The 27,073-nt window shown below is 42.8% G+C and overlaps 1 protein-coding gene across 6 annotated transcripts; it reads left to right on the forward strand.

Annotated features, from left to right (window-relative positions):
• The first annotated feature begins 4,963 nt into the window (after positions 1–4,963).
• DNAJC18 (DnaJ heat shock protein family (Hsp40) member C18) lies at positions 4,964–25,976 on the forward strand. 6 transcript variants are annotated; one of them, XR_006740637.1, is made up of 10 exons: positions 4,964–5,096; positions 6,689–6,875; positions 8,340–8,485; positions 11,844–12,032; positions 12,747–12,856; positions 14,301–14,410; positions 17,076–17,248; positions 22,627–22,773; positions 23,356–23,419; positions 24,260–25,976. XR_006740637.1 is itself a non-coding variant. In XM_045576360.1 (9 exons), exons 1-8 carry the CDS (start codon positions 5,057–5,059, stop codon positions 22,749–22,751), a joined length of 1,080 nt encoding a protein of 359 aa, XP_045432316.1. In that variant the 5' UTR covers positions 4,964–5,056; the 3' UTR covers positions 22,752–22,773; positions 23,356–25,976. The 6 variants fall into 6 exon arrangements, 4 of the variants coding, with proteins under 4 accessions (XP_045432316.1, XP_036280788.1, XP_036280787.1 ...); XR_004985770.1 differs by having other exon boundaries at positions 22,627–23,419; XM_045576360.1 differs by having other exon boundaries at positions 23,356–25,976.
• The last annotated feature ends 1,097 nt before the right edge of the window (positions 25,977–27,073 follow it).

Consider the following 27,073-nt stretch of genomic DNA (forward strand, 5'->3'; position numbering starts at 1 on the left):
TCTGTGTCATTGAAACAATTCAAGTGGACGAAAAAGACTTAGTAGATTCTAAAACCCTCTCAGGCAGGACCTGTAGCCTGCTGTGTCTGTAGCTCTTAGGTGGTACACTGTGCCCAGCATATGAGATATGAGAGGTCATGAACACTGGCTCTTGGGTACAGGAAATCTAATCACAAGGCCACAGACTCACAGCTTGACTTTGATGAAATCACCTATCATTTCTGAGCCTATTTTCTTTTCAAGCGAGGTAGCTAGACTACTTGCCTTTCCTGAATTTTCTGGTTCTTATATTCTAACATTCTATACACTCTCAATGTAGGAAAAAATTAATCTTTTGAGTACATATTGCTCCAGATGGGAACCAGAGACAAGCCTTGGGTGACTCTGGACAAGTCTTTCACATTCTCTGTGCTTAGATTTCCCTGTGTATTCATGTGTATAAAGGAAAGAATGATCCCTCCCAGACCTGTCTACCTTGTGGGCTACTTAGTAGGTAAAATGAAATTGTAAATGGAAGTAAAAGTACTAGTTGACAATTGTAGCAGAAAAGGTGACGTGCCCCTGCTGAGATCTCACACTTCAGGATCACGGCACTTGTTCCCTGACTACTGAAGTGTTGGTTGCTAAGGGCTCCTAGCTGGTTGATGGGAATGGCTATGGGGATAAAGACCTGGACCTCTTGCCTCCATTTCTCCCTCTGCCCAATCCTGCTTCCCTTACACCTCATAGATGTTCCCAGAAGCACTCACCAATAAACCATCAGTATGCAAATCTCAGTGTCTCAGTCTATTTCCTGGAATACCCAAGCTATGACAGCATTACTGCAGCATTTCTTAAAAATTATTCAGCCTGGCCAGCGTGGCTTAGTGGTTGAGTATCAACCTATGAACCAGGAGGTCACAGTTCAGTTCAAGGTCAGAGCACATGCCCAGGTTGCAGGCTTGATCCCCAATGTGGGGTGTTCAGGAGGCAGCTGATCAATGATTCTTTCTCATCATGTTTCTATCTCTCCCTCTCCTTTCCTCTCTTTGGAATCAATATAAATATATATATTTTAAAAATAGCCGAAACCGGTTTGGCTCAGTGGATAGAGCATCAGCCTACAGACTGAAATGTCCCAGGTTCGATTCCCGTCAAGGGCATGTACATTGGTTGTGGGCATATCCCCAGTAGGGGGCGTGCAGGAGATGGCTGGTCGATGTTTCTCTCTCATCGATGTTTCTAGCTCTCTATCCCTCTTCCTTCCTCACTGTAAAAAAATCAATAAAATATATATTTTTTAAAATAAAATTAAAAAAATTAAAAATAACTCAGATATCTTTTATTTGAGCCACACTGCTAAAAGCACATGACTTCTTAGCCAGTTCCAGTACAAAAATCTATCATTGGGGTAGAACTCTCCAGGTGACATAACAATGTCTACAAGCACTGGATTCTGTTTCAGTTGTTATTCTGACTGCCATGGGCTGCTTATCATTCTACAGCGATTATGTCAAGGCCATGGGCTTCACTCAGTTGATGTCTCCATTATAAGATCACAATGTCCCCTGACCCTGGACAATGTCCTGCAAACACCAGCTGTTAGTCATAAGCTATTTATATGTCGGGGATAAAGGGTGAACTGGTACTAATGAGATTGAAAGGCTTTCACCTGGAAACTGACGCTATAGTACTATTAATCACGCTGATATTCCGGTTGCTAAATAAATAACTATCCTTTTGGAAGGGATTGAGGATGAATTCACTTAATGCTGAATTCAGCTGGCTAGCAAACTATATGAGTGGGGTTTCTGCTGGAGGATCCTACTATTTATGCAAAAACAAGACTCCACCTCTAACAGGAAATCCAAGCGCAGCCTTCTGCAGCTCCTGAAGCGTCCCTGAGACCGTATCTCTGCCTTAATGTCTAGACAACAGGATGGTGGCCATTTATAAGACCACTTCCTCCCTATTCTAACACAGGACTACATGGTCCCAAAGCAGGAACAGGTGATGGGGGGAGGGTGGTTGCTGTAAAGTGTCCTCCTTTCACTTCTTCCCACATCCTGTGAGAGGGCAACCAGCAAACTAGTTCAGGTGCACAGTCACAGTCAGAGAGAGGGATCATTACTCAGGATCTTTCTTCCAGGCCTAGATGGGGCAGCATCTCAATCATATAGGGCACACAGCAAACCTCACTATTGCCATAAAAAATTCACTATAGCCAAAACCAGTTTGGCTCAATGGATAGAGTGTTGGCTTGCGTTCTGAAGGGTCCCAGTTTCGATTCTGGTCAGGGACATGTACCTTGGCTGCGGGCACATCCCCAGTGGGGGGTTGTGCAGGAGGCAACTGATCAATGTTTCTCTCTCATCGATGTTTCTGGCTCTCTATCCTTCTCCCTTCCTCTCTGAAAGAAAATCAATAAAATATTTTAAAAATTTCACTACAGTTCAACAAGCATTTCTAAAAGTAAGCAGAGAAAACAGAAATCTGAGGCTGGCTCTGGGTAAAATAATTTAATATACAAAAACAAAACTACAGCAGACCCCTCCCCCTCCCCCCTTGGCCTAGTTCCTGTGCACAATTTCCCAAAGCCATGCTAGTACTACTTAATTCTATTTGATCTGCTGGAAAACTGTGTCTCTGCTCAGTATATCCCATTGGATTTGTGGATGTCCTTTCTCACTCCTTTGAACTTCTATACCTTCTTATCTTTGTGAACTGCCTTAGAGATCCCAATTTCCCTTCCCTTATATCCTTCCCAGTCGCTCTCTCACTCTTCTGCTGTTACTCTCTCCTGACAACACCATTATAAACCCTTTGAACCCACAGCTTCCTCTTACCAAACACAGAGACTGAATTTGACAGTGGGAATTATTTTGTTGAGTGGTTGTTCTGCTTAAACAAAACATGGCACAGAAGTGTTCTAAATATTGGGGTTTGGAGTCAAAAATTGTTGGTGATGGAGTCAGAAAAATTCATCTAGAAGTGTTAGTTGAGGTATAAATGAGCTGAAGGGTAATCTGAGAAGGTTGCAAGAATAAAAAGGGGGAACTGAGGTTTCAGAGAATGATAGGAAAGGCTGTAGAGATACCAACCATGTCCAAGAGGCTCCAGTTTCCCAAATCTTGCCCAGCATTTTGTTTTTGTTTGTTAATTCTCATCAGGTGATATTTTTCCCCATTGATTTTTAGAGAGAATGAAAGGGAAAGAGGGAGGGAGAGAGGGAGGAAAAGAGAGAGAGAGAGAACAATATGAGAAAGACACATTAATTGGTTGCCTCCTCCACATGCTCTGACTGGGGCCAGGGATCCAACCTGCAACCCAGGTACATGCTATTGACTAGGAATCAAACCCAAGACCCTTCAGTGTGCAGGCAGATGCTCTAATCACTAAGAACACCTGCCAAGGCTTGTCCAGCTTTCTCGAACCTGAACTCTACTCCTAAGTAGCCCCATAATTCATAGCATGGCTTTTCAATCCAATCACCCACTACAGTGCTCTAGCATTCCCATTCTCAACCAGATATCTCTAACTTCATGCTACTATGACATCTCTGAGTACCTAGTCTAGACCTTATCCCTGTGCCCCTGTACTCCTAGGCACACCCCATCTTTCCCTGTCCATCTTCTAGAGCAATCTGTCTAGTTTCCCAAAACTACATCATGGATGTCCCTGATCAGGTCTCTCGTCTTCAGAGCACAGATGGCTTCTTCAGAACCTAGCCTTCTGTGAGTGTGCTGATGCTTATGTATCCCAGGGTCATGGCTAGAAGGATGTATAGTACTGAAGGCTTGTTCCTTTCAGTTTATGTCTAGGACTGTGATCTCCCCAACCCACCCCAACTGTCTAAGTAGATACTGGTTGATACCATAATTGACATAATTGATTTGGTCTTCCTGGATAAGATCTCAATGAATTCTGGGCAATTTTTTGTTTGGAGAAGACCATGATAATTTTCACTTTTGCACACCTGATCTCTGGCCATACACTGTACCATCTACCTATGAAGCACTGGTTTTATTCTTTGCTAAAAGTCTCCATGCAAATCTGAGTGAGGGAAAACAAGACTATTTCTTTGTTTTCTTTTTGCTAATCTTCTAGGGCCTGGTCTTTCAGAGAAAAGGGAATGAGCCAAGGAAACTACTGGGGTGAAAGAGAGAAGAAAAGCCTCAGGAAGGTCCAGGAATATGAGGAGATGAAGGATAAAGAACAGAAAAGAACGACTCCAATAAGTACTTGCTCTTTTTTCTTTCTTTCTCTACTCCTGATCTCTAGTGGTTCCTCTAATGACCTTGTGCCTGAAGAGCTGGGAGAGGAGGGGCATACTCAGTCTGCTCTCTAACCACAAAAATCTACCTCACTTTTCTACTTTTCGTGGCTCTTAAGTTCCCAGGGTTGGATTCAACATCCACAAAACCTGTCTCTGAATCTCCAACAGGCATTGATGTATATTTGTTTCTTTAAATTTTTATTTATTGATCTCAGAAAGAAAGAGAGGGAGGGAGGGAGGAAGAGAAACTTGCTTTTTATGCACCCACTATTTTTATTCTTTTATGTGCCCTGACCTGGGATAGAACCTGCAACCTTGACATATCCCGATGATGCTTTAACCAACTGAGCTAACCAGCCAGGGCGCATTTGTGTATATTTTAAAATGACATCTTGAAGAGGAAAACAGTCATACTGTCACGCTGTAGCTCATAGTTTGCAAAGTCTTTTCCAGGCAGAATCTCATCGCGCCTCCTTGAATGTCCCCAGTTTTAGGCAGAGCCAAAGCCACTCCCCCACTCTGCAGATGAGGAAAAGCTGCGCCCACAGTGGCCATGATTTCCTGCTGTGAGCCACTAGCCACGCACTCCCACAGGCCTCGCTTTCGCAAAGTAAGAACCCCTTACTCCAGCATCTCCGACTGCCCCTTGCCTGGAGCCTGCCGGAAGTTGTAGTCCAATGTCCCGCAGCTTCCATGGATTGGACTACAATGACCAGCATGCCCCGTGCTTCTTGCCCCGCCCCCTTTTTTCAGCCTCAGGCGCCGGGGAGGTTCGGTTGACCTGCTGACTGGGAACCAGAAATGGCAGCTACTCTGGGCAGCGGGGAGCGCTGGACGGAAGGTACACTGTCTTAGGGCGGGACAGGGCAGGGTTCGGCAGAGATCAGGGATGGGGACCTTGAAGGTGCCCGAGGGCTGTGATTTGGGGCCTGAGGTGAAGAATGGAGGCCTATAGGGTTCCGGATAAGGTGGTGGACCGCCCAGGGTAGGATGCAGAAACCAAGAGCGCTGGCTCAGGCTGAGGAACCGACCCGCAGCTCGGAGTCATCCGGGAGGACTGGTTGCCTCCAGCCCCCAGCCCCGCCCCGCCAGGCCCCGCGGCGGTCAGACGGCCTGCACCTGGGTGTCCGGAGGCCCCGCAGGCTATGAGGTCTCCCGCAGCTTTCTTTCCCGGCCCCCATCCTCGCTACCAAACTGGGCTGCTAGATCCTTGGTCTCAGTTTGCTCTTGTCTCTGCAGCCCGCATTAAGGCCGACAGGCCGGCTTTTTCTATCCCACAGTCAAGCAAAAAGTATTGATCCAATACCTATTTTGAATCCTGCATTATGCTTGCTGATCCCGCAGCAGGGACTTGACAGGCATGGGCCCCTGAGATCACAGAACTCTTAGTTCACTAAGGGAGTGTGACAGATACACAGCCAATTACAAAGCAGGGCCAGTAAGTCCTGGGCTGTCCACAGTCCTGGGAAGCACACTGACGAGGAACCAAACATGGCCTGGTGTCAGAGGGGGTCTTATGGAGAAAGTGTTACATATGATGACATCCCGAATGGTTGGAGTTAGTCAGGCTGACCTAGTGGAAGAAAGTTGCAGGCAGAAGGAACAGAGAAGAGAGAAAGCACTGCTGATCGGAAAGGAGTTTGATGTGGCTAGAACACAGACTGGCAACGAGCATGTGGTGAGAGATGAGGCTAGAGAGACACCTGAGCCCACGATAAGAAAGTTGGGCAAGGAGCAGTGCATAGTCACGAGGGGATGCTAAGCAGGAGAAGGATGTTTTTAAAACCTTCCCCATATCCTCCAGATGGGACGTGAGTACTTGCCTTCTTTGACTGGATTACTCTGGTTCTCTTTACATTCTGCAGGTGTTATGATTAATTGAATTCTCTCCCTTTATAATGTCTTTATGATTAGGTGTAGATCTTACCTGTACATATCCTTGATCTATTTAACCAGTGTCTTAAACATTAATTTAAAATAATTGAATTCATCTCTATTTTAAAAGTGGTGGGGGGGATTGCAACAAAAACTATTCTTTTATAAGCAATGTCACTTCTGACCACGGACCACAGAGAATTAGGCCTCCCACAGCATTGCACTAAAGGCAAGGTATTGGGCAGACAACTCTTGAGCACCTTTTCTGGTTCTGAGTCAAAATTATTTGCTGACTGACCACTGTAGTTATGGTGGACATTATTATGCTCTATGTTTCTGTTACTATAACTTTTTCATGGTTGCCTCTATATTTTCTGTATTGTTTTCTCAAGGAAAATGTTTGTTTGTTTTTATATGGATGCTTAAAAGTCAGCACGATGTCAGTAGCCTGGCCCTCATCTGCTCATACCTACAAACAGCCTCCTGGGGGACTAAGGCAGGTAGCAAAGTTGATTTGGAGGTCAGACTGAGACCTATGGAGGGGCTGTTGCTTTGCAGCTTACATTGATGCAGTTAGAAGAAACAAATACCCAGAAGACAGACCTCCTGAAAGTCATGATCCCTGTGGTTGCTGTAACTGCATGAAGGCGGAAAAGGAAAAGAAGTCCGAGAACGAGTGGAATCAGACCTGGCAGAGTGAGGGGAGTGCCACTTATACTAAGGAGCAGCTGCTTGGGGTACAAAGGTGAGCCTGTGATGGGATTAATTGAGTGATTTTATGTAGAACATTCATGCACTGGGGATGTGGGTGTCCCTCAGCCCAGCCTGCATCCTCTCCAATCTGAGACCCCTGGGGGGATGCTCCCCTGTCAGCCGGATTGCCCCCAACTGCCCTCCCCTGCTGGCTTGGTAACCCCCAACTGCCCTGATTACCCACAACTACCCTACCCTGCCGGCCATCTTGTGGCAGCCATCTTTGACCACATGGGAGTGGCCATCTTTGTTTGAGGGTATGAGGGTCAATTTGCATAATATCTTTATTACATAGAATGCCTGGCACAATGTGCTATACTATTAGTATTGACTGCTATTGTTATTATTTATTATTATTATTACTAGAGGCCTGATGCATGAAATTCCTGCTATAGTAGGTCTTCCTTCCCCTCACTGCTGGCACTGGCTTCCCTCTGGCACCCGGGACCTGGGCTTCCCTTGAAGCCTCGGCTTTGTCCAGAAGGATGTCCGGTCTAATTAGCATATTATGCTTTTATTATTATAGATTATTATATTATTGAAGCATAATAGCTTCTTGGCCTCAGAGGCAGAACTAGGTAGAAATGGAGTAGTGGAGTGTAATCTGAGGTATCTTTCCTGCTTCTATAAGAGAGGCAGGAAAAATCATCTAGATATAACAGACATCTATACAACATTCTACCCCAAAACAGCAAAATACTCATTCTTCCCAAATATATTTAGAATATTCTCCAGGATAGATAATATGTTAAGTCATAAAACAAGCCTCAGTAAATTTAAAATTATTAAAATCATACAGTGGCCTGCTTGGCCAGTGTGGCTCAGAGATTGAGTTTCAACCTATAAACGAGGAGGTTACAGTTCGATTCATGGTCAGGGCACATGCCTAGATTGCAGGCTCGATCCCCAGTAGGGGGCCTGGAAAAGACAGCCGATTGATGATTCTCTCTAATCATTGATGTTTCTATCTCTCTTTGAAATATATATTAAAAAAATTTGTTTTAAATAAAAATGGGTTTGGCTCAATGGATAGAGCGTCGGCTTGGGGACTGAAGGGTCCCAGGTTTGATTCTGGTCAAGGGCATGTACCTTGGTTGCGGGCATATCCCCAGTAGGGAGTGTGCAAGAGGCAGCTGATCGATGACTCTCTCTCATCGATGTTTCTAGCTCTCTATCTCTATCCCTTCCTCTCTGTACAAAATCAATAAAAAATATATATATATAAAAAGAAAGAATAAAATGTTATATGTAAAAATACTATGGAAGGCACTGAGTTCTCAGTGGGAGGACATTGTTAATGACTTTGAATGTTTCATTAATGTGTTCAGCAATTTTCTTTTAAATTTGTTTTAGGGCTCACCAGTTGGAGGGAGGATCAGTGTACTATTTTGCAATTACTTGTTTAAAAATAAAAGAGGCCTTTGTAGACATATATGTTTCTGATGTGTGTTTTTAGGATCAAGAAATGCAGAAATTACTATGAAATTCTGGGAGTTTCTCGAGATGCCAATGATGAAGAGCTTAAGAAAGCTTACCGAAAACTTGCCCTGAAATTTCACCCTGACAAGAACTGTGCTCCTGGAGCAACAGATGCTTTCAAAGGTCTGGTCCTGAATGAGGGCTTAATTCTGCCCTTCCTGTGATGTTCTCTCATAACAGGTTGTTTTCAGACTTTCCTGTAATTCTTTTACAAAGCCACAGCAGAGTTTTTTCCCCCTGCCATACATACCTCTTAAACAGTGATTATCAGAATAGCTTCCTCCTGTCTTCATTCACTTCACCTTAATTTCTTTTGGAAACATATTTGGTTTCTTTGTTAAATACTTTTTGGAACTGATATCCATTGATTACACAATATTTATTGAATATCTATGTACCAGATGTCATGGTGAATAAAACAAACATGATTCCTCTCGTGGGACTTATAGGCTGGTGGCCGGTTGCTAGTAGGGCCTAGACAGCATTCCTAAACTACTCTGGCCATGGAGCTCTTTGTTCATGAAACCTGTTATTAACATGTTTATATGAAAAATCTGTGTAAACTTTTTCCCATTGATTTCCATGATACTTTAAGAAACATTCTTAAAAATATTTTTGATCCAATACATAAATAAAAATCTTACTTCACCACCAGTGAAGTCATTGACTCAGGCAAGGATTATCAATGGATGCTAAAACCAATGGATGATAGGTGGTTGTTGAATAGGATATTCGTATGATATCAAAGTATCACCCCACAGAATATTGGTTACAAAAGGGGGAAATTACTTTATATTGGAGATATCTGTCACCACTTTAACCAAATATTACTAGTACTGAAACAACCTAACATTATGTAGTATATAGCACCTATGTGGTATTCTTGCCAAAATGTTTGACCTGAATTTAATATTGAGAAAACAATCAAAATATGAGACATTCTACAAAGAACACTGAGCTACTCTTCAAAAAGCTCAATATAATGAAAAGCAAGTAATTTGGAGAGACTGTTCTGGATTAAAATAAAGAGATGTAAAACCAAATGCAGTACATAAACCTTGCAAGGATTTATTGGGTAATAATGTTACTTTCTTATCTGTGATAATGGTATTGTGATCATGTAGAAGAAGCTTTTTCTTTTTAGGAGACATATGTTGAAATATTTAGGGGTGAAGTGTTATAATGTGGCCTACTTCCCATGGCTCAGCAAAAGAAATGTATATGTAATATGTATGCACGTATAGAGAGTTAAGGAAAGCAATGTGGCAAAATTGATTAATTTAGGTTAAGGGTATACAGGTGTTTATTGTACTCTTTTTCAACTTGTTTATAGATTTGAAATTTTTCAAAAGAAAATTTTAAAAATTATAGATCAGAGAAATTTAAGTCACCATTTACCTCAGACTATGTGCCATTGTGAATCTAGTTCTCCCCACAGTTTCTACAAGGAAACAAATAGGTAACCAACCTTCTCTTTACACCTTCATGTAAGGAATCTCACAGACTAATGCTATTTCTTTGATAAACCTGCCATATTTCAAGAAATGTTAATGTTTAAGCAACTTTATTTAGTTTTTAGTGTTTTTTTTTCTATTTAGCTGTTTTATTGCTGTAAATTTTTAATAATTACATAGGTAAAAGAATCATAAAGAAATGCTCTTTCTGACTGTGTTTTGATAGAGTTAACCGACTCAGAGGTAGGTAGGGGGTAGGGAGGCTTTGAAAGGTTTTTCTGCTCTAACCAGTTTGGCTCAGTGAATGGAGCATCAGCTTGTGGACCAAAGGGTCTCAGGTTTGACTCTGGTCAGGGATACGAACCTTGGTCGCTGACTTCTCCCCAGCCTGAGCCCTGGTGGGGCTCATGCAGGAGGCAACCAATTGATGTGTCCCTCTTACAATGATATTTCTCTGTCTTTCCTTCTCTCTTCTAAAAATCAATGGAAAGCCGAAACCGGTTTGGCTCAATGGATAGAGCGTCGGCCTGCGGACTCAAGGGTCCCAGGTTCGATTCCAGTCGAGGGCATGTACCTGGGTTGTGGGCGCATCCCCAGTTGGGGGGTGCAAGAGGCAGCTGATCAATGTTACTCTCATCGATGTTTCTAGCTTTCTTTCTTTCTTTCTTTTTTTTAATATATTTTATTGATTTTTTACAGAGAGGAAGGGAGAGAGACAGAGAGCTAGAAACGTTGACAAGAGAGAAACATCGACCAGCTGCCTCTTGCACACCTACTACCGGGGATGTGCCTGCAACCAAGGTACATGCCCTTGACCAGAATCGAACCTGGGACCTTTCAGTCCGCAGACCGATGCTCTACCACTGAGCCAAACCGGTTTCGGCATGTTTCTAGCTTTCTATCCCTCTCCCTTCCTCTCTGTGGAAAATCAATAAAATATATATTTTTTTTAAATAATAATAAAATAAAAACCAATGGAAAAATATCCTCTGGTGAGAATTAACAAAAACAAACAAAAAGACTTTTCTGGGGGCATTCTTTAATTAGAGGTATGGATTATTTATTTAAATGAAATTGGACAAATAGGGAGGAGAGGTGATGATAAGCATATATAATTTATTCAGTCTTTGATCTCTCATTAATTTCTGAAGACCATTTTGTAAAGGAAGCTGAATAAGATTATAATGAGTAAGGATTTTGCTTTTAGCCAAACAATAATTTTACTGATTATTTCATTCAGACGATTGTTTCTATACTTAAAGTAGAACACCACTACTTATGTACGAACTACCTGTAATAATAATAATTAGACCAGACAACTGAACAACCTTCTGGATGTCATTCCAGATAAAAGCCTTGATGACAGAGGCTGAAGCAGAGGCAATTAGAGGTGATCAGGCAGGCATAGAGAGTGGTTAGGGGCTATCAGGCAGGCAGGAGAGTGGTTAGGGACAATCAGGCAGGCAGTAGAATGGTTAAGCGTGATTAGGCAAGCAGGAGAACAGTTAGGGGCAATCATGCAGGCAGGAAAGTGGTTAGGGGCAAGCTGGCAGGCAGGCGAGTTGTTAGGAGTCAGCAGTTCTGGATTGCAGAGGGATGTCCTACTGCCAGTTTAGGCCTGATCCCCCAGGGTAGGGGGACATCCCCCCAGGGGTCCTGGATTGTGAGAGGGTGCAGGCTGGGCTGAGGGACCATCCCCCCTCTTCTATGCACAAATTTCATGCACTGGGCCTCTAGTTTCCAATAATAAGCTATAGCTCTCAAATGAAATAAGAACATTTTTGATGAATGAAAGCAATAGTTCTTAGTCCATCTTGAGTGCAATGTTGTTTCTGGCTTTTCAAACTAGATCATGGAAAATTTCAAGGGCAAGCACTTTGGTGAACTTTCTAGGCCAAACACTTCCCTTAGATCCCTGTGAAGTTATTCAGCACCAATCAACTCTGGGCTTTTCATTGCGGCTACTGTGATCACCCTCAGCTACAGCAAAGACTATGTACTCAGGAACTCTTTTGTTTTGGTTGCAGCAATAGGAAATGCCTTTGCAGTACTTAGCAATCCGGACAAGAGACTCCGCTATGATGAATATGGAGATGAACAACAGGTGACTTTCACTGCTCCTCGAGCCAGACCTTATCATTATTACAGAGACTTTGAAGCTGACATCACTCCAGAAGAGTTATTCAATGTCTTCTTTGGAGGGCAATTTCCTACAGGTCAGTATCCCAAAATTATCATGAAAAAATTTATGTATCCGTAAGCTCTTGTTTGAAGATCTGAACAGAGGGACATAGTATGATGAAAACAGCAGGAATTTGGAATCAGGTGAACTGGGATTTGAAGCAAGTCTCTAGCCTCCAACTGTGCATGATTTTGACCAAATCACGCAGTCTCTCTTATCCTGTTTCATCACCTGAAAAAATGGAGTTAGTAATACCTACCTCACAGGGCTGCTGTGAGGATTAGATATTTTTAAGTGCTTTATAAATAAGTACCAAATTCCATTTGTTGTTGTTATTGTTGTTGTTGCAAAATAGCAGCTATATAAAGATAAAAGTTAGAAAAGCACCGCCAGAGAGTTGAAAATTAGGATAATTAAATGCCCAGGAAGATGAATTTTATGAGTTGCTATTAAAGATTCTGATACTGGGCAAGGAAGCAGACAAGACTCATGGCCCAGATGCTCTTTCTTTACTCACCTTTTGGGGTTCCTCACTCACTGGTTATAAAGGACTATTTAAATAAAGGCAGGAGAACTAAGCGCATTCCATCTCCAGCTGGTTCACCTGGTTCACCTACTGTCCTATTTTTCTACTGGGTAAAATGGGACAATATTCTAACCACAGAGAACCTAATTGGAGGAAGGACCTTGGAAAGGCGGAAGAAGTGTTTGCCATATCCCATATTAAGGGTTTTTCTTTCTTTTCCAGGAAACATTCATATGTTTTCACACGTGACAGATGATACCCACTATTACCGCCGGCGCCACCGACATGAGAGGATGCAGACACGGAAGGAGGAGGAGGAAGATAAACCTCAGGTACATCGGGAGGACAGAACTGCTGCTCATAAACACTGTACTAAGCGGCCTTATGGTATCTGATCATGTATTAGAAATTTAACTTGAAAATATGTTACTGAAATGTGCTTCAGAAAAGCAGAGGCAATGGTAAGAAGAGCTGGGTAACTGACTCAAATAGGCCAGAATAGTAACTCTCTCACCTATACCATTCTGTGGTGGCTGTCCCAGGAAACTATTTCCTTGTGGGATGCTTCAATGGAGGTTTTCTTGAATGCAGAAAATACAAATTACCAGTTTAAGGTAAGAGATCTAGGAGGTCTCACGAAGCTCAAGGGCAGAAAGTGCAGCTGTGTCTCATGATAGATGGAAACCAGGTCCTGGGGTGCTGTCAGGCACCCACGCAACTGTGCTCTCCGTGACTAGTTGGGGCCATATTATTTCTAGTTTTCCCACCTCTTTTCATCTGCTTTGTTCTCTGTAATCAGCCTGGTTTGTCATAATTCCCTTTGCAAATGGCCAATCCCCAGTGCCTAAGAGTGATTATCTAGCAGTCACTGGTGATACATCTCAATCTCAAATTCCTGTAGGGTGGGGAATGTGATTATCCTTGCTAGGTTAGATGTCCCCCAATCTGTTCAGCTGTGATCGATAACGAGGTTATATAATACTAACATGACCCCAGAGAGTTACAGTCTGGGCAGACTCACCCAGAGTGTCTGCTTCATTTGTCTTAGAAAAGGGAAATGCAGCCAAAACCGGTTTGGCTCAGCGGACTGAAGGGTCCCGGGTTCGATTCCGGTCAAGGGCATGTACATTGGTTGCGGGCACATCCCCAGTAGGGGATGTGCAAGAGGCTGGCTGGTCGATGTTTCTCTCTCATCAACGTTTCTAGCTCTCTATCTCTCTCTCTTCCTCTCTGTAAAAAATCAATAAAATATATTTTTAAAAAAAAGAAGAAAGAAAAGGGGAATGCAGGAGAATTACTGGGTGTCAATCAGGTTGTAGGTGGGCCTCCTTCAAATTTCTCAGCAGAAAGAACAGAGTTGTTTGGTACTTCTCTGCAAAGTATAGCCTTCCCAAAAAAGCCTTGTGCTTTGGGCAGTGCACTAGTAATTTGTATTTTCTTCTTTTATTAATATATATATATATATATATATATATATATATATATTATTAATTTTTTACAGAGAGGAAGGGAGAGGGATAGAGAGCTAGAAACATCGATGAGAGAAACATCGACCAGCCACCTCCTGTACATGCCCCACCAGGGATGTGCCCGCAACCAATGTACATGCCCTTGACTGGAATTGAACCTGGGACCTCTCAGTCCACAGGCTGACGCTCTATCCACTGAGCCAAACCGGTTTCGGCTAATTTGCATTTTCTTTGGGAAAAGAATCTTATTTTCTATAAGCTTTATATTGATGAAGAACACTTACACCAAATATATTTTCTTTTTCAGAATACGTATTCTGCATTTATTCAGTTACTTCCAGTTCTTGTGATTGTGATTATATCTGTAATTACTCAGCTGCTAGCTACTAATCCACCATACAGTCTATTCTACAAATCGTAAGTCAAATATTTATGAATCTTAACAACAATCTGAATGGTAAAAGATTTGAAGGTTTTTCCTATATATTACTAACATTTCATTTCACCTTTTGTTATAAAAGCACAGATTTTGTAACTTAAAGGAACAGTTGGATAGTAATAGTGCAAAGATGATCAAAAATACTGCAGGCAGTTTCCAGTGTGCTCAGGATATGGATTGTTTTGTTGTACAGCGACATCATCTGGTCAGTTGCAAGACAGCAACAACTGGCTTCTGAAGGATTAATAAAATAACTCCAAGTTCAGATTAAATCCTTATTACACCATGTTAGAAAGGGCCTACTGAGCTTGTGATAGGATTGCTGGACTCCCCCGCCCACTCCCTCCTCGGTCTGGGAACACAGTAACTGAGATCCAGTGATTTTAAATTTAAGAAATTACAAACATAGAATATTTATTCATAATAAGGCTACATAGAAAACCATAGGATCACATTCTTTTGCTGAAAATATAGAAAATCATTGTAATTTTGTATTGCATGCAGATTATGAGCTCTCATAGGAATATTTTAATTTCTTCCATTAATTATTTCAATTAATTCATTTTTCAAAGTTAGTCCCCAGAGCATAATCAGCATCAACTGGCAACATGTTAGAAATGCATACTCTTGCCCTAGCTGGTTTGGCTCAGTGGATAGAGCATCGGCCTGCAAACTGAAAGGTCCCAGGCTCGATTCCAGTGAAGGGCACATGCCCATGTTGTGGGCTCGATCCCAAGTGGGGGTCTTGCAGGAGGCAGCCGATCCATGATTCTCTCTCATCATGGATGTTTCTCTCTCTCCTTCTTTCCTGTCTGAAATCAATAAAAATATATTTTTAAAAAACACACAAATATATTAGAAATGCATACTCTTAGGTTTTACTCCTTATCTATGGAATCAGAAACTCTGAGGATGAGAACCTCAGTGTTGTTTCTTTTAATCCTCACCCAAGGATATTAGGGTATTTTTTCTATTGATTTCTAGAGAGTAGAAAGGAGGAAAGGGGGTGGGGCGCGAGGAGGGGAGAAGAGAGGGAGAGAGAGAAACACCAATGTGAGAGAGACACATGGATTAGTTGCCTCCCACACGAGCCCCTACTGGGGCTGGGGAATCTGCAACTGAAGCACATGCCCTTGACCAGAAATCAAACTTGCAACCTTTCAGTCCACATCCTGATATTCTAACCACTAAGCAAAACTGGCCAGAGCAGTAATATAAGTTTCAATGAGCCTTCCAGATTATCCTGGTCCAAATGAAGGTTCAAGAATCATTATTTTTAAAAATTAATCATGATAAATTAGTCATTATTTATTATTATAGTTTAGCAGACAAAAACCTTACAAAATGCAGTCGGTGAGGCAATACATAATAGGAAGAATTTTTTTTTTAAGACTTTTTTTTTTGTCCTCACCCAATGATATGTTTTTTATTGATTTGAGAGAGAGGGAGAGAAACATCGATATGAGAGAGAAAAATTGATCGGTTGCCTACTGTACACACCCTGACCCAGAATCAAATCCGAAACCTAGGTATTTGCCTGACCAGAAATCTAACCGGTCACCTTGTGGTGTATGGGGCGACACTCCAACCAACTGAGCTGCCCAGCCAGGGCAATAGGAACAGTCTTTGTTGATGATCACTATAGACTGAAAACTATCATTTTAAGTCAATATCTTCATTTACAAAGAAGAAATCTGAGACTCAGAGATAGGTCATTACTATTAGATTACATTGGCCTGATTCCCTCCATTTCCTGACTTCCCAAGTTTTTCCATATGCTACTGCTACCTCCTTTCTTGTCAGGTAGTGGGGCTGTCAGAAACCTGCTAACAGCTTCCCAAAGGGAGGTGAGAGCAGTCATGGCCTGAACTCTGAGACATTCGGCAAGATCCTTAAGTAGAGAGAGCAAAGGAGAAGGCTGGGAAAAGGTCAACTATAACTCGTTTGAGATAGAATTTGTCCAGTTTGAGTAAAATCAACTTGCATTTTGCACATTGCTGTCACATTGTTTTCACTGGAATTTGAGTTCCCTTCTAAACTACTCTATGGTTAGAATTTAGTTAACCCAGACCTGCCAATGTTTCTCACCAGACATACCATTGGATATCTTAGACCACAGAGAGTTAACCCAGAAGCATCATTCAAATTTTTTTCTTAAATTTTTTGCAGTTCTCACTGAGCAGCTATGTTTGTAGGTTTTATTTTGTCCTAAAGATTGATGCTAGGTGTAAGCTATCTGGCTATTTATAAACAGAGTATTGTAACAATCAGTTTATTCGACCAGCATTTACCAATAGCCTACTCTGTGCCAGGTACCATGCTAATCCTACACAATATCCAAATTGTTTTTTAAGCATTAGTATTCTACTTTTAGCATAGAAAGCAATATAAGAGGGGTGGCTTCTTTAAGAGAATAAAGTGCTGAAATGAATCCACAGTATGAACATGTTCATAGAATAGCAATAATGACAACATTACAATTACTTCTTTGCTAGGGAAGTTACAAATGTTAGGTGCATTAGACAGTGACATCCACATCTGCCCTTTGAAGAGGTAATTGTGACCATGAGATCTGTGCGGCCGGTGCTGAGTAATATTGCCAAACATAACAAGCTTACCTGAGCCTCTCTCTCCATGTTTCAGGACCATGGGCTACACCATTTCTAGAGAAACCCAGAACCTGCAGGTGCCTTACTTTGTGGATAAAAACTTTGATAAGGTCTACAGGGGAGCATCTCTGCGTGAGCTGGAGAAGACGATAGAGAAGGATTACATTGATTACATCCAGACGAGCTGCTGGAAGGAGAAACAACAAAGTAAGAGACTCTAAAAGGAGCTTTAGCTGGTGGCCATGCTTCCAAAAGGCATCCCCAGCTTCCTGACCCCTCCTCTCCTTGTTTGGGTTGCACATACTTATATGAACAGAGAGAGGACAGAGGCCCATTCAGGATACTCTAAAAAAGGGAAGTTTATTGACAGGACACATGTAGCCAGGACTTGGAAATCTTAGTTGCTTTTTTGTCTTTCTGTCTCCAAGTCTCTACTTCTCTGCCCATCTGCCCCACTCTCCTCTCTACCAACTACCCTCTTTTGCTTTCTCAAGCTCTCCTCCTTCATAACCTTATCCTGCCTGCCATGGTCAGTCTTCCCCCTCCTCTAGCCACCCCAGTTATTGGCCCCTTTCTACATCACAAGCTTCCTCTGGAAGTTCTCCCGGCTCCCTGGTTTGGTCCACTTTCCTAATTCCCAATTCCTATAGGGAAATCTGTCTGATCCAGCCTAACTTTATTTTTCTTTTTAAAGAATAGTTTATTGATCTTTCAAGAGAGAGGAAGGAAGAGGGAGAGAGGTGGGGGGAAGAAAGTCTACGTGAGAATGCAACATCCATCGGCTGTCTTCTGCATACCCCAGAGATAGAGCCCACAACCCAGACATGCGCCCTTGAATCTGAAACCCCCTGGCGCCTGGGACAATGCCCAACAACTTCGGCCAGGTCCAGCCTACTTTTTGAGCCAAACCAAAGGTTTGCAGGCTGTTGGCATTGAGTCACATGCCCCCTCCCTTCCCCTCCTGTTGGCTTAGGCTACACAGAACAAAAGGGACCCTCCCTGGGTCTGCCCCATCAGTATGGGTGAGTCTGAGAAGTCCTTCTCTCCGTTTCCCTCAAGAAGACAGTTTGGGTAAGTGTCTGCCACTTGGCTTTTTAATTCCAGTGAGTATTAATGGGGAGTGCTGGTAGCTAGAGTAGCTCTGTCTCTCAGCCAAGTTCACTTTTCATCCCACTTGAATTCTACATACACACAAATTCACACACACGTGCACAAGTACCATTAATAACTATTATACCATTAATAACTACTTATTATAAAACTTGGCTTTGGTTAATTTTTTAAAAACAAGCTCTAACTCAATTTTTAAAAACGTGTACTGGGTATTATTAAACATCTAAAAGTGTCTGATAAAATTAGCTCTTCAGTCACAGTGCTGCTAAGCCCTTGCTGACCCATCATGCATCCCAGCCCCACCCCCATGTTAATCTCTCCTTCCTGTGTGTTCTTAAAGCACTTTGCTCAGCCTGTCAACAGAGGACTGCTCTCATAGTGTTAGTGTCCCGTAGGCACATGTCTCCATGCTGGACTGTGGGCTCTCTGAGGACAAGAACCATGTCTTATTAATTTTGTGTCTCAGGCACCTGGCCCTTGTTTCAGAACAGGTGTTCAGCAAGTGTCTTCTGAAGAGAGGATTCTCAGAACTGGAAAACAATGAAAATGCTGAGGCTTAGGAATCGCAGAACAGGGTTAGTGTCCTAACCCTAGTCCTTAGGGGCCTTGTCTCTGCTCCCCACGAGCAGCTAACTCTCAGGAGCATCCGGAGCATGGTAGGCAATGACTGGGATGCAGGGGAATTAAGCAGGAGGAAGTTGTTTTTTTATTGAGAAGTCTGAGGGTTCAGAAAGTACCCTACCTCATGTTAAACTAGGTTTTGCAAGTTTTTAAAAAATCAGAAAAGAAATTGGAACAAGATAAAGGCCTTTGACTAAAAGGCCATATATTTGTGGATCCAAATCACATAAAGGCCATAGTGTGTGTCCTGAACACTCCCCATGTTTTGGACCCTGGGAGGGTTTGAAACGGGTTGCTTTCTACAAGAACTGGATGCAAATCTGCATTTCACATTGTTCACACACACACACATACCCCAACGGGAACTATGCAAAGAGCTTATAATAAGGATTGCACCTACTATAAGGTGGCTTCTAGGCTTTTGTCCTCATCCCCATGAGGCCTAGTTTCGGGGTTTTGCGGTCTCCAGATATAAATAAAAATCCAGTGAGTAAACATGATGCATGTACCCACAAGTTCTAAATGGGGTTATCAGCACACATCCCTTAAAAATCTATTTCTGGTATTTAAGGATGGTGATGGTTGTCTGTAGCCTCCACACAACCCAAGTGCCATTTGAGAACCAGCAGCATCTGCCCTCCGGTTCCAGCAGCAAGTGCAGCCAACAAGGTTAAATTTAGCACTTGGAGATTGTAAAAATAAACCCACTTGAGAACAAAGTTCACTCTTGGCAAAATACTGAGTGGAAACTGTTTTTAGTAAAATTAGCCATTATCTTTTTAAATCTTTTGTTCATGTCTTTGCTCTCCCTGAGAATGCTTAATCTGAATGAACTTCTATGAGTAATCCTTTAATATGAATACCATTGCCCTGTTTTCTCCTTCACAGCTGCGTCTAGATAACAAACCTGATGCCAGGGGAAGTGGCCAGGCCACTGGGCTGGGATGGACCAAAGCAATAGGCAGGAACTATCTCCTGGCCTGCCTGAACTGATCTGAGGTCCTCTCCAGGCCCTGGAGCAGGGTCGCAGAGTGGGTAGAAGCTTAGGCTTTGAAATGGGGACAAATGAACTTCTTCTTAGGGAGGTCCTATGGATAACAGAAGATGATATGGGCATAACGCTTACCATGGTGGTGGAGCCCTTGCTTGCTAGACTGGATGCAGCACTGTTTCATGGGGTTGGCTCATAAGTGTGGCTGGGATCTGTTGGAGTCTTCCAACTGTCAAGAGTCTGATCTGAGCTTTTGTGCAGAGTCCTCTTGGGAGACATTCTGGGACTTGCTTCTGTTGACAATTTGCCTGAGTTCGTTTACCTTGAAGACTCAAGCTCTGTCCATCAATTACACTGGCATTGAGGGCAAGAGAAATATTTTACAAAGAATAAAAGATGTTCTTTTGATACTGTCCCTCCCAAAGATTTTTTTCTTAGAAGTTATTGAATATTAACAGAACTTGTAAAAAGTAACATATTCATTAGTTGACCTTTTGCTTCATCGAAGGGCAAAAGAATTCACTGGCAGTTTAGAGAGAGGTTTCTGTAAGCATGGTGGTAAGGTGTGGGACATGGTTCCTTGAAACACTGACCTTGTGCAAGGTCATTGCTCTGGAGCAGGGGTCTCAAGCTCTACAGCATTGAAACCCAGTTTCATTGAATTTTACAAGAAGTATTGTGGCGTTTTGAGAAAGGCATTCATATATGTACAGTTATCTTTCACCAGCTTGCTACTGTGGTCTTCAGTGTAGAAAATAAGAATCGCCGAACCCGGTTTGGCTCAGTGGATAGAGCGTCGGCCTGCAGACTGAAAAGTCCCAGGTTCGATTTCGGTACCTTAGTTGCGGGCATATCCTTGGTGGGGGGTGTGCAAGAGGCAGCTGATCGATGTTTCTCTCTCATCGATGTTTCTAACTCTCTATCCCTCTCTCTTCATCTCTGTAAAAAATTAATAAAATATATTTTTTAAAAAAGAAAATAGTAAGAATCACTAGCCTTAATGTTTTCTGAATGTGATGTCAGGCAATGAGGCATTTAGATAAGCTTGGTAAGCCAAAAATCTAAGGAAATAAATTTTAAAAAAAATTTAAAAAGGGTGAGAAGGAAGAAGGAAAAACACCCTAAGAAAATCATTTAAAGGAAAAGCAAAGCCACATAATCTGTTCTGTACACTGATGTAACTGTGATTCCAGAGAACCAAAGGGACAGACTGATTTTATAGAGGCCTCCTAAACAGCTTCCCACATGCCAAAGGAGCCAGAGAAATGGAGCTAATGCCGCACGCTGGGCAGGACCTAAGAGCTTTCACTTGGGTGCAGCACATGATCCTCCGTGAAGCCAAGGCAAGCTCTGGCCAGCAGGCCCTGCAGGCACCGCACCAAGGGGAGAGAGCGCATTGTTCTGAAGCCTAGGAGGCCGCTCTTTGCCAACAACTGCTGGGCAAGGGCCCAGACCCTGAGCCCTCATTGTAGAGGAAGGGTTTTCATGCATAGCCACCCCTCACCCTAGAGTCCTGCACTTAATCCGCACTCTGAGCCTTACTTGGTGTAAATAGAATCATTGTGAGCAGAAATGCCAGACAGTGTTTTGTGTTGATAGAAGCTTATTCGGAAACCAATGCCCATTGTTCCCCCTGTCTAATTATTAATTCCTGTGTCCAGGCAGCTTGCTGATTAACGACAGGTGCCTCTGGTTCCACCAAGAAAAACAAAACCTGTCGGCAGATGATTAAGAATGGATAGCACATCTCCAAATGATTAAAATGGCATTTCCACAAGTATGGTCATTTCAACATTGAGTAGCTACCCACTGTTGGAGGTTTTCAGAGTCCACACAGCCCATCCAAGCATGCCATCCTGTTCATACATGTCCCTGGAAGTGCTTTTCAGGCCTTCCCTCCTAATATTACCTCTGAAACTTTACAAAAGAATAAAAAGTAGAGGCAGCCAACCACTGTTGAGTTGGGGAAGACAGCAGAGAGTATGTTCTGGTTAAAAATAAAATGTCCTTCTCCACCATTAAGAGAAAATGAAATTCCTTTAGTCAAGGAGACAAAAGTCACCAGATCCAGATGATTTCACTTTTTAAAGGGCCCAGCTGCCTCTGGCCTTTGAATAAGGGACTCCACATGTGGTGAGGGAATGAAGAAAGCCGCCAGCAACCTGGCCTTCTCTAGCAGGCTTACCCACCAGAAGTAGGTGCATCAGTTAGTCACAGGGGTCCTCAAACTTTTTAAAGTGGGGGCCAGATCACGGTCCCTCAGAGAGCTGGAGGGCCGGACTATATGAACTACTAATTCCTACTGTAACACCTCGGCTGCGCTCACTGCCCAAAAAAACCTGGCGGGCCGGATCAGACTCCTCTGCGGGCCGCATGTGGCCCGCGGGCCGTAGTTTGAAGACGCCTGTTAGTGTGTATGAATTATGATCCAGCAATGCAAGGGAAAGAATGAAGCAGCTGTCTTTGTTTCAGATGACAGGAACAGGCGATTGGACTCCATTCTCTCCCAACTGCCATCTGAATACCATTTGTAGAAGGACCATGAAACGGTCTCCTCTTACTGCACATGTGCAGGCTTCCCAACTCTGCTGCCAAATGTTCTATTGATAAGAACTAAGTCCCGTGCTTTTATAACGAAGCACAGATACTGTAGCTCTCCAGGACCACAGGTGTCCTTTAATCCTTAGCACCTGGTGTAGTATAGCTGCCTGGTACTCTGTTTCTTGAATAAATTCCTGTTTCTTAAATATAATTGAAAGAGAAAGTATTAAATAAAAAGAAGCTTTGATTCCAGAAATATAGATATGAAACAAAGGGCCACACGTCTTTTGATGATTTGGTTCTCTCTTTTATCTTTCAGAGTCCGAGCTGACCAATTTGGCAGGATTATACAGAGATGAGCGACTGAAAGAGAAAGCAGAGTCGCTGAAACTTGAAAACTGTGAAAAACTTTCCAAACTCATTGGCCTACGCAGAGGTGGCTGAGAGGATGATAGCTCTGCACAGGGTCTGGGTTTTGCTACTTGTTACTATTTATGTTCCTAATTCCATTTTATAATACAAAATTAGGAAATGATGAACATTTTATAATTTGCTAACTTTATTTGGTGGGCTGAGTTGAAAGCGCTTGAGCATGGAGCCAGACTTGTCATCACAGAATCCTTCCTGGGGATTGGCTCCAGGGGCCAGGAGCAGTTCATCTAAGTTGAATTAATGACAAAGTGTTGGATTCAGCCCTCCTGCTCCACACCTGTCCTGCCTCTAGGAATGTAGTTCAGGGCGTCCCAGAGCAGATTCATGTATTCTTCTTTTTTCTCTTCTTCGCTAACCACGCATTCCTAGGCAGAGCCAAAGCAGCTTAATATTAGTTGTTTACAAAGTGCACCAAGAATTATCTCTCTCCCTTCATGAGAGTCCCCCCAGGATTCAGCCTTTGGAACATACTCCTCAGATTTCCACTTTCTAAGGGGAATGTGGTGAAATGTAAACTATTGTAGTCAATAGTTTCCTATTTTCCTAATCCATATTCAGAGTTACTAGCAAAATGCCTGATTTTAGTTTTTTACTTCCTTAATTGTCTCTCTTGCAGAGGGACCAGAAATTAAGAGCTATTGAGTGAAACAGCTCAATGGAAGCAGGGGCCAAGGATGAAGGTAAAATATAACGTCAGTCTCAGCTTCTCACTGAAAGTTCTCTAGTCCATCATAGAACCCAGAGAATGTTCTTTTTGCCATTTCCCCTTGCAGCATCACAGGAACTGAACAGAGGAATTGTGGTCAGACTAAGAGGAAGCACTGCTGCTAACTGGACTATTTGCTCAAGCCTAGAGAGCGGGGAGAGACCTTTCCGTGGCTCTGGGGATCTGGTGTTGGCTCCAGCAGTCACTTTGTCTAATCCTATAGTTTGTGATATGAGATGCTTTTTCCTATAGTCAACATACACTGAGTGCCTGGGATGAAGCAAGGGCCCTTACATGCATTTCCCTACTTTAGCCTCCTCACAGCTCTGTGAAGTGGACATGTTTTTATGAATGAGAATATTGACCCGGAGAGGATGAAAGGTTAACCTGGGTCACATAAGCGGTAATGGCAGAGCTAGATGGAGGTCTGATTATCAAGTAGAAAGTGTGAGATCATCCTCATTTCTCAGGTCATTCTAGCCAGATTGATAAAGCTGAATCTTTCCCAAAGATCCCCCTGCCCTCTTTCCTCTGACCCTGTATCCTTTCTGTGGCAGTCCATCATCCATTCAGGACACCTTTCCCCCTGGCTTAGGAACCAAGGCTCCATGCCAGTTTTGTATACAAAACAAAAGGTCCCTCAGAGGCAGGTGACAAGGAAGGGGTAAGTTGCTTCCTGGGCCATGTAATCCCAGACTTCCTGCAGAGCCCAGACTTCCTGCAGAGCCCAGCTGAGGGAGCTGCCTAGATTATCAGGAGTCCGAACCTGGAAGGATCAGTAAGTGACTGTGGTCTACATTCATGTTTTCTTCAGGATGGAAGAAAAATTCCTGTTGGAAGGAGACTGCATGAAAACTGATTTCCAGAGTGGAGTTTCTCCTTTCAGATGCACGGCCATGATTCAGACAGATGTGTCTAGCATGGTTCAACATGCGGACATTCCGCAGGGTCAGGAGACGCCTCCAGAGGTAAAGAGTGGGTCTTTAGCGGCTGGTAGAGGACAACTGCTCAGCGGTGGGGAGGAGCAGCTCCAGAGATAATCAGATTCTGCTGCCCAGCTATGTCTCTCCTGGATTGGGGGGCTTTCTTGACTCCCTCTGAGTGACAGAGGGGGTGTACACAGTAAAATGTGCCTGTGAGCCAAACAGGCTTATAGAACATTTTCCTGTGCACACCAAAATCAACGCTCTCCTCTCAATCCCAACCTCTGGGCCATAAATTAAACTGAATTGACAGGTTAGAAAACCCTACTGTAGATGCCCCTGAAGAATGTGGCCACACATTTTATAGATTTCATGGCAGACAGTTATCTGTGATGATACTAAATAGAGGCAATACTAACTCCAATAAATGTCAGACCTATCGTCTGTCTTTACAGAACTGATGGTACTATTTATTACCTAGTAGACCACAACACTCACATCTGGTTTTCCTCAAGAGAATATTTGCATTTGGTTAAAGGATAGTTTAATCTATTTGGTACAGTCCAGAATATTGTTAAACTAAAATTTCATGGGTTATATTTTAGATGGGTTGTCTACATGGTGGTAATATGATTTTCCTCTAGCCGACATCCTTTGGAAGGTTTCCTAGTCATAGATAAGCTCTTTAGGTAAGGCTTATTCTTGCGGTCAGAACTTGGTGTGCAGTGCTATACTGTGTCTATGAGCATTAGAACAGCTTGAAGATGTGTAACAGGAGAAGGGCTAAGAAATAGGGCTTGAGGCTCAAGCAAACATGGAAAAACTCATCATTAGGATGATAGTGCTCTTTGCACTGCATGACCAGCAGTGAGGAGGGAGCGGGAGAGTCCTCACCACGAAGGACACTACAGCTTGAAGGAATCCATGACCCCTGATGAGTAACCCTGGGGTTCATCTGCTCAAACCAGAAAATGTCTGAACTTCCTTATCAGCTCCAGGCCTCACAGGTTGGAAGAAGTGACCAGTAAAAAATGCAATTGCTTTGCTTTCTGTTGGAAACTATTAAAAATTACACTGAACTCCAAACCCAACTGAAACATGAGATCCAACAGCCTGGCCAAGCTATGTGTGATTCTCATTTCATCCTCACACTCAGGACACGCTTTGTGAGGAGGCACTTTTGGGATTCTAGAAGCTTTCTGTTACAACTAGCCACACATGCAAGTAGTCTCTGCATGCATGATCCTCACAGGAGCTAGCAGTTAATCAGTAATTATTTTGAATTCATTTAAGGTGTAAGCTTAGTATTCTAATACACTTGTTTTTGGAAAGGGCCAAGTTATTGTACATCTTATTTTTTAAGCCTGCATTGTTGATACCTCATGCAATGACCACCAAGTAACCACATACCCATGTGTTAGATATTAATTACATCATTTGCATCCCATTCAGTATTTGGAATTAAAGATGTGAATGTTCTGTGACCAGAGCCAGGTTTGATACAGATGGAATCAGCTCCGATGGAGTCCTGAGAAATCTGGTCGCCTGATCTGCTGCATCTGAATTAATTGTATTTTAACAAAGAAAGAAATTAAAAGATTTTATATAGAAAAAGAGGCTTTGTTTTTCCTTTCTTGTTTTTAAATACATTTTTTATTAATTTCAGCTAGAAAGGGAAAGGAGGAGATAAAAACATCAATGATGAGAGAGAATCATTGATCGGCTATCTCCTGTATGCTACTGAAGATGGAGCTGGCAACCCGGACATGTGCCCTGACTGGGAATTGAACCATGACCTCCTGGTTCATAGGTTGATGCTCAACCACTGAGCAGCACCGGCTGGGCCTCCTATCCTTTTACCTTTGCCCATGGCACCCTTCAGCACTGCATATTGCCTGACTCCTTGAAGCTACTGGAGACTAGAGCAGTTGACCTTTTCCCCAGTCTTTCCTCATCCATCGGTGGAATTATTGGTGTTTAAAATAATAGCTTTGGTGGCATCACCCGTTCTGCATTTTCTGCAGCATATTACAGCCAATGTACAGATCAAAACTATTTAGCATCTGCAAATCGACTGTTATTCCAGTTCTTTGCTGGCTTTGTCCCTAATGGCCTATATTTAGGAAAGTTTTTACTTAAAAATATAGTATGTTTCAGTTGGTTTCTCCAGAGCTGAACTACTCATAATAATGCCTATCATTTGGAGAAAGATTGAGATGAGATGCAATTCAACAAAATGGAGAAGTTAGCGTATGCCAGGTGAGCTGAGCTTTTGGGATGGGGGTCGGGAACAGTGAGACCCAGCACCACGGCTCCTGGAGCTTGCATCGAATGTGGAACCTAATTTTGACAATGCTCCCCAGTGGGATGATTGTCAAAGGCGGGACCAAGAGAACCTTGGGAATACATAACAAATGGATTTAATCCAGTATGAGGGATCAGTGAAAGCAACTCTGAGGAAGAGAAGCTTGAAATATAGTCACCCTTCTTACAGAGTACAGTGATTTTTTTTTTTTAATGGAGGAAATGGGAGCGACACCGTGAGTCTCCCATTTCTATGAATAGCATCATCATCCATGAAAGTACAAAAGTCAGAAACCCAGAAAACGTATACTTGACTTGATGTCCCCCAATGGACCACACCTAATATTCATGCCCTACTGTTTGTAGTCCCCTTTCTGATCTAGGCCAGCCTTTGATCTTTA

The sequence above is a fragment of the Pipistrellus kuhlii genome, unplaced genomic scaffold (assembly GCF_014108245.1).
Source record: "Pipistrellus kuhlii isolate mPipKuh1 unplaced genomic scaffold, mPipKuh1.p scaffold_m20_p_8, whole genome shotgun sequence".
NCBI lineage: Eukaryota > Metazoa > Chordata > Mammalia > Chiroptera > Vespertilionidae > Pipistrellus > Pipistrellus kuhlii.

Bases quoted from the DNA above. Each gene is read 5' to 3' on its own strand.
- DNAJC18 (XM_036424894.1), top strand. From the start codon at position 5,057: ATGGCAGCTACTCTGGGCAGCGGGGAGCGCTGGACGGAAG. The intron at 6,876-8,339 runs GTGAGCCTGTGA...GTGTGTTTTTAG, and splicing joins CAGCTGCTTGGGGTACAAAG to GATCAAGAAATGCAGAAATT. The intron at 12,033-12,746 runs GTCAGTATCCCA...TTTCTTTTCCAG, and splicing joins TGGAGGGCAATTTCCTACAG to GAAACATTCATATGTTTTCA.